We start from the raw sequence: 11999 nt of genomic DNA, 5'->3' as shown, positions 1-11999 counted from the left end.
TTTCCCTCCAGCACGTGGTGCTATGGGCAGAGACCGGCGCTTTGTGCGGCATCATCTGGAGAGCAGAGCCCGGGGTCGAGTGTCAGCCCCCCATCCCCCTCCCTTCAGAGCTGGGGCTATGGGGAGAGGTCAGGGCTCTGCCCATGTGCTGGGTCCTTGCCTGTGGCGGTGCCTTTTAACTGTGATTAAGGCAGTGGAAAAGGCCATTTCCACCTTAAATTAAGTGGCAATTGGCTGTAAACTCTTCCTCCTCTTCCTCGCTGGGTGTGCTGCTAAACTGCAGCGTAAAATCTCTGAACTGCTTTCTGCATTTGGGCTTCAGCGGGAAAGCCTCTGCTGTATGCAGCATTTGTTCATGCTCATCTTCTCTCTTGCAGGTACTGCCACACCACGAAGAGAACAACTTTGCTGTGGGAGCATCCATCTGCTGATGGGCCTTGAGTTGTGCAAAAGTGCTTACAGTGCAGGTAGAGCTCAGCACCTACTGCAGTATAAGCACTTCTGGCATGACCACGGCGATGCAGCGCTGGAGCACGACGGGAGCGTTGTGGTGCTGCCCTACTCGTGCTCCTTGTGTTAAGGTGCATCTAGTGCAGTTAGTGACGTAGCGTAGAATCTACTGCCCTAAATGCTCCTTCTGGCACAAGCTGCTGCCTGCGCGCCCAGCGCCACACGGCCATCCCTCTGCTCAATGATTGCCATTTCACAGCACTTCATTTTGTTTCATTGAAGGCAATTGCTCAGGAAGCAGATGTGTCCTAGCAGTATCAAAGTGCTCATAGTGCAGGTAGCTTGGAATTGGACCTACTGTAATGTGGGCACTTACAGTACTGTTAGATAAAGTGCATCCTGGCTCGAGGCAGCTTCTGGTGAAGATGCCTTCTGGAGAGGTGCTGCTCACAGTCAGTTTTGCAGGTTTGCATCCCAGCTTGCTACAATTGCTGTGCAAATCCATGCAAAACTGACTGTGGTGGTGGTGAATCAGTGGTGAATAGTGGGGTTTGAAGCTTTCTTCCCCTCTTGCTATGAAGATCCGAAGATGCCTTGCGCTGGTTCCTCCCTGGGTGGGGATTTGTTGCATTACTTGTAGCTGTGTGTAGAGTATTGCACTTGTCCCGGCCTGTGGAGGAAAGGAGGACTGATCTTCAGGCTGCGCTGCTTGGTGTTTGTCAGCACGGTAAGCTTTGTTTTGCTGTTGTCGGGTGGATCACGATGCAATTTTGATTAGTTTAGTAGGAGAAAAATTGCACGGTATCCATCTGTAAACCGCAAGACCTTCATCCGCTGACACAGCTTTGTCAGTGGGCAGCTCTCGTGGTGCAATGGCCGACCCAAAGGGATGGGAAGGAAGAATGCTCCGGATCCTGGGGTTTGTCTGCCCGGATCCTGAGGTTTATCTGCTATTTAAAAAGGGGAAAGCCACCTGAAAGACATCAAGGAAGGCCATCGGGGAGAGCTTCTGTAATAACGTGGAAATGACTGTGGTGGACTTAATAAAGACATTGTAACATAAACCTCGTGTTTCATCATGTATTTGAGTGCAGTGTGGCTGCAGCAGGGGAGCATCAAAGGTACAGGAGACCTTTTCTGTTGGCTCATGGGTTACAGTAGCCTCCCCCCTTCCTTGATTTTGAAGAAGGTAAATGTGGTGCAGAGCTCTTGCTGCTACTTTGCTGGGGATGTTTATTGTCCTCAGGGCAGCAGCAGAACACCTTCAAGTGAATCCTGCTCGTCCTGGAGCAGTGGGTGCTCTTTCCCTTTGTGAGCATGGAGGGACCCAAGCCTGAGCTGTGGTGCTGGGTGGACAATTCCAGTGCATTTGGAGGTGGGCAGCTGGGCTGCTGGAACCTGCTGGGTTGTGGTGTGGGAAATGAGTTTGGGATTTCACCTGCTAATAGGAACTATTGAGTGTCTCTGGGAGAGACTTGCTTGATACAACTCACAAGCAGCGTTTTTGTGCTTTGCCACGTTAAAGCTTTGTTCACACCTGTGCTACGTGGCAGAGCTGCCCCAGTGGGCAATAGTGGCGGGTTGGAAGCTCCTCCTTCCCAGAGCAGAACACCTGGGGTTGGGAAGGGCCGTGTTGGTGGCCTGGAGGTGAGCAGGGCAGCAGGGGGGCTGTGCGTTATTGGGGGTGACTGAGGGAGGGAGCAGCACCAGCCAGACAGGGAGGGCTGGGAGCATGTGAGCCTTGCATCTTGGACGCCCAGGAGGGGATGTGAGTGCTGAGCAGCCAGTGCTGCTGTGGGGAGGTGTGGAGAGGGGCAGCCCTGCTCTGTATCAGTGCCATCAGAGCGAGGGTTTCCTCACAGCCAGTGTTTCTAGGTGATGTTGTACCCCAGAACCAATCTGTGGCTGCATTGTAATCATCCTGCTGCTTCTGGGAGCTGGACTTGGAATCCACAACAAAGAGAAGGAAAAGGTGTTCCCTGAGCACAGGGCATTGCCCAGGTGTGAGCAGGGCAGTGGTGGTTCAGTGGTGTGGGTGAATGAGCTGGGTAAGGGTGATGGTTGCTGTTGGAGCCTGCAGTTGGCTCTATTAACAGCGGAGGTGTTTGCTTTTTTTGGTGAGCATCTCAATCAGTTCTGGACAGTGCAGTGGTTGCACTTTGTACATTGGAGCTTGCTGCTCAGATTGCTGTGATCTGAGAGGCAGCTGAATGCTTCCACAGCTGCAAATCAGTGCTGGCAATGGGAGGAAGCGGGATGCTCTGCTCCACTGGGAGCTGCTGCTGCACAGCTCCTCTTTGTGGCAGGCTGTTCCAGAGGGTTTGGGTGCAACCAGGTGGAACTTGGCAGGGAGGGCTCTTGTAGGAAATCCCCGTGTCTCCTGCTGCAGGGCTGGGTGCTTGGGAATCTCTTTGCAGCAAGGGAGGAAAGTGGAGAAATCTCTGTGGAGCACCAAGTGCTGCTGCTGTCAGAGTGCCAGCATGGTGTTGGCATGCTGCTTTTTAACCAGGTTTAATTATTTTCCCACAGGAGGTGTTGCAGCCGCACTGGGGCTATGTCTGAGTGTGGGATTTTGGGAGGAGCTGGCACCAGTGGTGGTTGTGGTGTTTATAGGCAGGAGATGCCTGCACAGGGGTGAGGCTTCTTGTGGGCACAGGCAGCTCTGCCCTGGGAGCTCCAGAGGATGGCTAGCAGCAGTGTGCCAGCACTATTTATATGAGTTAGGAATGGTTTATGTCGTTCTGCCTCCTTCCAGCTGCACAGTGCTTTCTGTTTAATGTGAGCAGTTATTCCCACTCTTCTCAGTGTGTATCCAGCAGAGCATCCCATGGGCACACGCCTTTTCTCTTAAAGGAAATGTGTTAAAATCATAATATCTCTCAACTACCATTTGCTTTTGAAGAATCTTCTGCTTTTGGGGTCTCAGGGTGTTTGTATGGCACACCCACATCCATGGCCACACTCTGACACTCTCCTAACCCTGCTCCCAAGTTACTTTGTTCAAAGCAATCCCAGCAGTTCTGCAGTCGGTGTTCTGATGGCACAGATGGATCAGAAGGTGACCACTACAGGGCTGTTGGAGGCATTGATGGCGAAGTTCACATTTTCTTTGCCAAAGGGTTTTATGGCATGTGGGAATCGGCGGCACCGAACCAAAGCAAACCCCTACAAGCGGTCGGAGTGCAGCAGTGCGCGTCCCCGCGCTCGGATTGGATGTGACACTGATGGAGGTCAGTCCTGCTGACCTGCGTGGGGAGCTGCCTGCAGGACTGCCAATATGGATCTTTTCCCCTCTTTCCGGGCCGTGGAGGTGCGGTGCTGCTCTGCCCACGGCCCCGTCGGAGCGCTGCGAGAAACCTCGTGCGGAGCGCGCCGGACTGAGCCGTGCCGCTTCTCCCGCTGTAAAAAAAGACGTGAGCGCCATCTAGACTAACGCTGTTACATTCCCCCGTCCTGTTGCGTTCATTTTCTAGCGCTCCTCCGAGTCTCCGTGGGTACCTCGCAATTGCGAAGTGCCACGGCGACCCGACTTGCACGCGGATTTCTCGCTGCAGCTTGCGGCCGTGGGATCCTATCAAGACCGTGTATGCTGTGCTCACGTCCCACCCAAAGCCTGGGGTTCCAGTGCTAGCGATGTGCAGCTTTGGTGTTACATATAAGTACGTTACCTTGAAGAGTTCTGGAATTTTGAGGGTGGGAGGTGCTTTGGCACGCCTTGTTTGTGTCCGGATTAGGTTGGAGCATTCCGCTGGAGCTGCACCGTGGCCCTGCAGTGCTCCTCCTTCAGCACTGTCCTGCTGCACTGCTGCTGCCTTTCTGCACTCTGCTCTGCAAGATTCGTTCACGTCACTGATGGTAGAAAGGTTTGTCTGGGTGGGGAAATGCTGCTGTAGGAGGCGCCTTGGATCTGTCTCTTCTGGGTCGTGACTTTAGGTAAAGCTTTCATCACCCATCACCATAAGCAAATGCTGCCCCAGGAGGCTGCCCAGAAGTCTGGCTGCGATGGGAGCATAATTGTTTTCCAAGCCAAGCCAGTTCTCTTTTGGAGAGTGTCATTAGAAATGTTCTGCCTTTCAGCTGACCACAAACAGGGCTTTTCCCTGTTTTGAATGTTGGTGATGAGGGCTTGCCTTCGCTTTGCACTGCCTTCCCCAGGCTGGTGCCGTGGGGATGGGGCAGAGGGACATGGTTCTGCTGTGGGGACAGTGCCGTCCTGGGCATCTACGGGCTCTGCCTTGTGGTGTTGGAGAGAAGGGAGCTATGGAGGTGGGAGGAAAAGTTTGGTGCTGGAGATACAGGAGCTATGGGACACTTTGTCCAAAGGCAGCTAGCTGCCCGGTGCTCATGATCCCCCTGCCCAGCACACCCGTGCCACAGTTTGCTCCAAAATTTCCTATCTCCTCATTTTCCATTCGCCACATGAGGGCAGGCTGTTTCTAAATAAAATACAGCAGAAATCTCGTGTTCTCGCTGCTGTTGGTCCCCAGCACAGCCTCACTCCTGCTCGGGGCAGCCGGGCACCAGTCAGGCTGCGGTGAATGGGGACAGAGGTGCCCATGTGTGCAGCATCAGCCCCAGCACTGCAGTCAGCATTGCCCAAGCTAAATAAAAGAAGATAAAGCCCAAATCCTTTGGTGGAGGGATGCGATTGTTGGTGGGGAAGAACTTAACAAGTGTTATTAACTCCAAAACATCAGTAATGTTATAATGACTGAGGTAAAACATCCCTATCAGTTAGCTTGGGAACAGTGCAGCCAGGAGGTGTGATGGGATGGTCTCTCTGTGGGATGCATCCTGCTTGCCAGGGCATGAAGAAGTCTTTGTCCTTTTGTGGGAGTTGTCCCTTTGCAAACAGCTCATTGCTACCTCCAGCACAGAGTGAAGAGACATCTGCATAATTCCTGGTTTATGGGACAGCAGGGTCATTCTCTCTGTTTCCTGGTACCAGCTCAGTATGCTGATTTTCTGCAGCTCTTTGCTGCTGCTCCAGGAGTCTGACTCGATGCCAGCCCCAAATCCAAGGAAAACCTGAGCAAATCTCCTTGCAGAGCTGTGTGAGGTTGGTGCAGGCACTGCAAAGCTTTTGAGGGGAAATGCGGCCTTGGGGCAAGGCACAAAGACTGAATGCTAACCGGAAAATCCCTCCCTGGATGCTGTGGGGCCAGGATGTGGGCTGTGGCTTTAGCATGTTACACCCAATGACGGCTGTGATCGGTGCTTTTCTAGAGTGAACCTGTGAACATGCAAACCCTCCCAGTAAGGTGTCGATTTCCCAAGGAGATGGTCATTTTCTAAATCTGCAGATGCATGGCCATGGAGAAGGGAAAAATAGGGCAATTTGTGTTTTTATGGTTGCCAGATAGGCTGGTATCGCCGATGTGCCCCCCTTTGACAACTGGTCCTTCACAGTCACAACAGATGTTGACATTTTGCTATTGTCCCAGAATTAAATGTCAGGTTATTCCCATTCAAATCTAGAAGTGAACGTCGGGGATTCCATCTGCAGCAGTGCATACAGCTGCCTGCAAAGCCAGCATTCCCAGGCAGGTTTTTTGATAGTAGGTTCATGTGTGTGCTAGTGAGCGGTCTGGGTTAATTAATTCCCCCTCCAGACATTATAGCCTGTGCAAGTAGGGCAGGTGGAGGGGGAGGCTTGCTGGAGAGCCTGAGAATGAACATCATCGAGTAATAAGGAATAATTTGAGGTGGTTGTATTATTATTGTTAGATTTTGTGGTGGCGTTGTTTATTTTAATGTTTTTTTCCCCCTCACACTGTGAGCTTATGTTACACAGTGAAAAGCGATTGGTTTTCTCAAAAGATTGCTGATTTTCTTCCCAAATAGCTAAACTTGGGTTTTATGGGATTGCTTTTTCATTTGTGCAAAATCCTGTGCTCAGGCGGTTAGGCCAATCTCATCACACAAGACTATTAAATGAACTAATTGGATGTGTGTTACTTGTGCATTTCTATCAGGAGTGTCTAATAAGTGTAGAAATCCATTCGGGGATGAAAGCTGCATCATCTTCTTGGGATGTTGGTGATTTGGGGTATTTCAGCTTAAGCAGAGGGAGTGGGAATTGGCCTTGTCCCATTGCCAAAGCCTTTTTGGGAGGTATGAACCAGAGCATCTCCAGAATTGTGGGAAGTCAGCAAGCGATGCAGCATCTCTGCAGTGTTAAATGACCATGGATCCCCTGCAAGATGCAAGGATTTCTCTTGCATGTTCCATTTGGGCTGTCAACGCGTGGGTGTGAGGGTGACCCCAGCTCTGCAATTGCCATTGCTCTTCAGTGGACTCGACAGATGGATCTCCCTACAAAGCAGAGACAAGCCATGACCCTCACTTTGCTAATGGAGGTGTGTGGGAGCACGGGGAGGAAGGAGATCCACCAAACTCAGCAGGATGTGCACTGCTGCCTTGGGAGAAAGTGCTATGAGAGAAGGGGGACACAGGGAGGGAAATCCGTTTGGCTCTGACTTCGTATTACTTAAATTATTCACTTTCCCCTGAAACAGCCCATTGAATAATACGCTTATTTCTAAATGCTTGCACTTCGTCTGAGGTTAAAATGAAGCCCTGAAGTGCCGTGTATGCTGGGTTTCCTCTGGAGATGCACACTGGGCCACTCCAGGTCCCAGTGAGGCTGGTTTAACATCCCCAAAGCTCCGCAACAACCACGCAGGGCTCACTTTTTGGTTTCTCCAAGCCCCCCAGAGTTGTTTGCCAACAGCTTCATTCCTTCTTCATTAAAGTGGCGTTTTGACTCATTGCTTTAATCCCTGAGTTTACATGAAAGTTTGATGTGCCCTACGCCAGAGCTGCGCAACAGAGGAGCGGTGATGATCTCTTTATTTCCCATTGAAAGGGAAATTTTCCCCACACAAGGGGAGATTTTTGCACTTGAGAGCTTCTCTCAGAGACACCCATGGCCCAGGTGTGAGTCTGAGCCTTCTGGGAAGGGTTGGGAGGGTTGGGGGTTGGGAGAAACTCAGCAGAAGCTTTGGCAGAGCCTCATTACCACGCAGCTGGGGACAGCCTCTGCATGAGCCTGGCAGAGCTGTGCCTCTAATGTATCTCTTCACAGACTTTTTGCATGTAATATAGAGCATTAAAATAATTTAATAAAGCATAAATCAGGTTTTACTGCGGTGCCTCAGCGTAGGAAAAAAAAAAAAAGAAAAAAAAAAGCTTTCCTGGAAAGGCACCTGCATACATCGTTGGCCTCCTTTGGAGTGGGAGCAATTTATAGATCCAATATCACTTCTGTTGCTTCTGCTGTAAATCCCACTTGGAAGCATGTATGCTCTCCATGCTGTGCAATGGGACTTGTTGTATGGTGTCATGCAGTGGTACAACAGGACTGCTTGCTGCTCTGCCTATTGCCTCAGCCAGTGAACCCATGCTAAGGAAGCGTAGCCTGACAGCTCTGGGCTGGGAATTATCAGCAGTGCCTTATTTCCACAGGGGAACATTCTGGGCTGAGCCCTTCCATGCCATTCCCAATGGCCCAATCTCCAGCTGGCCAATCTTTGGGAGCTGATAAGTGAAGATACTTGGCCCCTTGCACAGCCTGTGTCGTATCCACATAAAGAGGTGTTTTGGGGAAGGTCTGGCTCTGGACAGGATTTTGTCCCCTGAAATACTCTGTGATTTCACAGTGTTTCTGTCCAACAGTGGGAGAAAATTTCTAACTCTTTGTATATAGGAAACACCTCCAGGTCTGAGTGCAGTGACACTTCTGAGTGCCTATGAATGGAACTGGTATACACCACAAAAGAGTTCCTGCTCTGAAGAATCTCATTTTTGGGTAGGCAAAGTGATCAGTCGCTGTGATGTACAGCTCTACTGGCATCTGTGTTGCCTTTAAGTGATGCATCTTTCTGAAGGCTGCTTCTGTGTGGTTGGCTCCCAGTGAGCCCACAGAGCTGCTGCTTTTTGGGGTGAGGAAAAGGCTGATGCTTTATGGATCTATCAGCATAGACCTGTATGATGTGAGGGATACAATACCCTGCTGAGGAGGGAGGGATGTTTGCTGCCTGGCAATCCATCATCTCTCCTAGTGCCCCATGACAAAAGCAGCTTTCTTTATCCCATCAGCCAGCATGTGAACATTGATACCTCAAAGAGCTTCTTTGAGGTATCAGTCCTTCTCCTCCTCCATGAATGGCTGTGGAGCCCTGACCTCACTGCTCTGCAGGGCACAGAATGAGATGCCAAGAACCACCTGGGCAGGTTGAGCCACTCTTGCCTGCAGCCCTCATTTCCAGAAGGGCAGGTGGCTCCTCTAGCACTGCAGCCGGGCCAGGGGAAGTGCAGGAAGCACGTCGATACCCAGTGAGTGTCTGCTGGGGAGTGCAGATCCTCTCCTACGTCTCTCCTTGGCGTTTTAATTGATTCAGTGTTTTCCCAGCGGAGCGCTCCGTACGGGCGTTTGATAAAATCAGCTGCAGATGATGCTGCTGCTCATTACTTCCAGGCTCAAGGCAGGTGGATGATTAAGTGACATTTTTACTGTGTGAGCAGTTGTAACAAGGGAAATTATCCTCCTGGATGCGAGACAACGACTTGGCTCCTGCTGCACCTGCTGGCAGCGAACCCACCCAGTGACTTTGCTCTGCTCTTGGAGCAAAGCGCATTGCTCAGCTCCAGGGCAAACTCTTGGGGTTGGAAGGATGGATCCCACGGGTGTGCAGGGAGCTCTGGGCTCTCTCTGGTCTCTTGCAGTGCTTTGGACTCAGGAGTGCAAAACACGATGGCATTTTGGGGTTATGGATGGGGCGAGCTTCACTCCCCATCTTCATGCAGCCGCATGCTTGGATGAACTGCTCCAAGGACTGCCACTGATGGCAGAGGGAGAACTGGAGGCAATGAGTGAAAATCTCTTAGTCCACATTAGTTCAAATTTGAAATTTGCTGCCTTTGGTTTTGGGTATGAGCCAACCGGTGGCTGCCAGAAGAGGCTGCCACAGCTTTCTGCTGTGCTTCCATGGCTCCAGCTCCCTTCTGCCATAACTCCTTGTTGATAAGAAAACATTATTTTTGCAGGGAAATGTTGTCAAGATAATGACGTGCCCCTCTGTGAAGCCAGATCCAGGAAAGAACAGTAATGCTGCTCTCTAATTTGGCTCAAAATCTTCAAGTGCTCCACAGTCCGAACAGATCCCTGAATGCTGCCTGCTTGGCACTGCACATAATTCTCTGTGCTAATGGCATGCCTGACGATATCTGTGTGCTACCTGGAGCAGCAAAAGCAGCCGTGCTGCAGTGAAATATACACAGCAGCTTTGGAGATGAATGCAAGATACGCTCGAGTGCTTTTTAGACAACTGTTAGTTGGACCATAAACATAATATAGATTGCAACAGTGTGGAGATAGGAGGCCTTCAAATGCTGGCCTCTGTGTTTTGCATTTCAGTCTCATTGATTCCTCAAGCAACACAGTACCAGAAACCCCAACTGTTGCAGAAACATTGCAAATCCATCAGGAAGCTGCAAACTGGTGCAGCAACTCGCAGAGCCACGCAGCTCGCGTGGCCGTGTGTCATTTAAGGAACACAGAGCGATGTGTGCAGCGACAGGATGGGTCACAGCGTGCTCCACTCTGCTGGGGTGGGGCAGCGGGGAGCACAGCGGCATTTTTGGGTTCCTCCAAGTTCCTGTAGATCGAGACGTTTTGCTGATGGGATGTGCTGCTGAGGCACATCCAACCCGTACCAAACAGCACAGCATGCTGTCAGACAGCCCTTAAGCACTGACGCACGCTGCGCATCGCAGCTCCTTCGCCCCATCGCCATACGGCACTCGAACGAGGCGCTCCTTCCAACAAGCGCACAGCAAATCTCGGCGTTTTTCATCCCTCTGCAAAAACTCCGAGCGAAACAGAGCCGCCAGCGAGTTATCGCTGCTCGTCTGAGCCGTTTTTTACACCGGGAACCGTACAGAGGTTTTTTTTCGTCCCCTCCTGGTCGCTCCGCACCGCAGAAGCACCGGCTGCACACCGGGCCGTGCCGCGCAGGTGGGAGCTCCGTGCGAAGAGCCAATGGGCTCCGGGGCGGTGCCGCGCGCGGGGGAAGTTTTGCCGGTACCGGGGCGGGAGCCAATCAGCGCGGGGCGCGGTTCGGAGGGGACCAATGGGAGCGCGGCGGGGCCGCTCCCGGTACTCGGGGCCGGGCTCCGGTCCGCGCTGCCCCGCTGCCGGGCGGCGGCGCTTAGGGCAGCGCCTGGGCGCCCCGGGAGGATGTCGGGGAGCGGCGGAGCGTCGCTGCTGTTGGCGCTGTCTCTGTTGCTCCTGGCGGCCCCGGGGTTCGCCCAACCGGCGGGGGAGGCCGCCTGCCGCCCGGTCAGAACCGCTTTCCAGGTGCTGCAACCCGGAGCCAAGTGGGTGCCCGAGAACCCCGTGCCAGGTGAGGCCGCCTGGTGTTTTCGCGGTGGGCGAGTGGGAGACCGGGTAACGCCGTCGGGTTTCGGCTCCCGACGTGCGCTGTGGCATCGCACCCGTGGTTCGGCCGCTCCGCAGCGAGAAGTTCGGGGACGGCCGTGGGAGCGTTGCGGTCCCGTAGAAGGGAGCGGCTCTGCTCCTGTATAAAGGCATCGGAGGGAGAACGGACCTCCCTGCCTTCAACGGGTTTTTCTCAGCTTTTTGGGGACTGGGAAGCGCCGCTTCCCCAGGTGTGCGGAGATGGGAGGGCTGGGGGAGCTCCGCGCGCAGCTGTCCGGTGCCGTGGTGTTGCGGTGCTGCCCTGCCCGGCTTGGAGCGAAGCGAAAGTGGGGGGAGAGGAGAGCAGAGGCAGACAGACGGGCGCGGAGCTGCGGGAAGGAGCTGCTCCCAGAGCCCCGAGAGATGCTCCGTGAGCGGTGCCGCACCGCCGGCACACGGAGAGGTTCCGCTGCAGCGCACGGGGACGAGAGAAATGGGGGGACGGGGTGGCATTGAGCCCGCTGTGTTTGCGAGCGCCCATCTGCAATGCTTGTGGCTGTGAAGATGCTGCCAGAGCTGAGAAATGAGAGCTTTCCTTCGCCCATTCCTGTCCTTACAGCCCCTTCTTACGGCTCCGGTCTCTTTCCCCGGTGCTCCGAAATCGGCATTCCTCAATCACTGGTAGCAGGGAGAGAGGAGCGCTGGGAACAGCTCGGGGCGAGGTGTTTGCATGGAGAGCTGCCGGGAGGGGAGGGAGCTGCCCTTATCACCATTAAAACGCTGCGTTCTGCTGTCTGTAATCAAATATTTTCCCCTGCTGCTGTGGAATGTTTGCTTTGATCCCCGGGTAATCTCAGAGCTCGTTTTTATGGGCAGTGTGCGGGGTGGGGTCCGGCTTCTGGAATGCTGTGGTTCTCTCTGGGAGCCCTCGCTGCCGGTCAGGGTTTTGGGGAGCAAGGAGTCCCTCTCCATCTTCACAACCCATGGGTCGTGCCTGCTTCCAGAGTGCTGCCAGCTTGTTGCAGTGATAAACTTTCCCTATATCAAAGTGAAAGCAGGTTTTACATTTGCTGAAGTACATAAACTTGATCATAATTAAAGCAATGACTACTCACTGATACCTTGGGTC

The 11999-nt window shown here is 53.0% G+C and overlaps 1 protein-coding gene across 1 annotated transcript in view; it reads left to right on the top strand.

Annotated features, from left to right (window-relative positions):
* The first annotated feature begins 10690 nt into the window (after positions 1-10690).
* GPC3 (glypican 3) overlaps positions 10691-11999 on the top strand; it is a 115641-nt gene continuing 114332 nt past the window's right edge. Inside the window, exon 1 of the mRNA XM_042825192.1 lies at positions 10691-10856. Within this exon, the coding sequence (XP_042681126.1) occupies positions 10691-10856 (166 nt within the window). The remainder of the gene's footprint in view (positions 10857-11999) is intronic.

The sequence above is a fragment of the Centrocercus urophasianus genome, unplaced genomic scaffold (genome assembly GCF_019232065.1).
Source record: "Centrocercus urophasianus isolate 14NV4802_14NV808 unplaced genomic scaffold, USGS_Curo_1.0 seq_24, whole genome shotgun sequence".
NCBI classification, from domain to species: domain Eukaryota; kingdom Metazoa; phylum Chordata; class Aves; order Galliformes; family Phasianidae; genus Centrocercus; species Centrocercus urophasianus.
The sequence above is the reverse complement of the archived record's forward strand: the minus strand, read 5'-3'. Positions and strand labels throughout refer to the sequence as shown.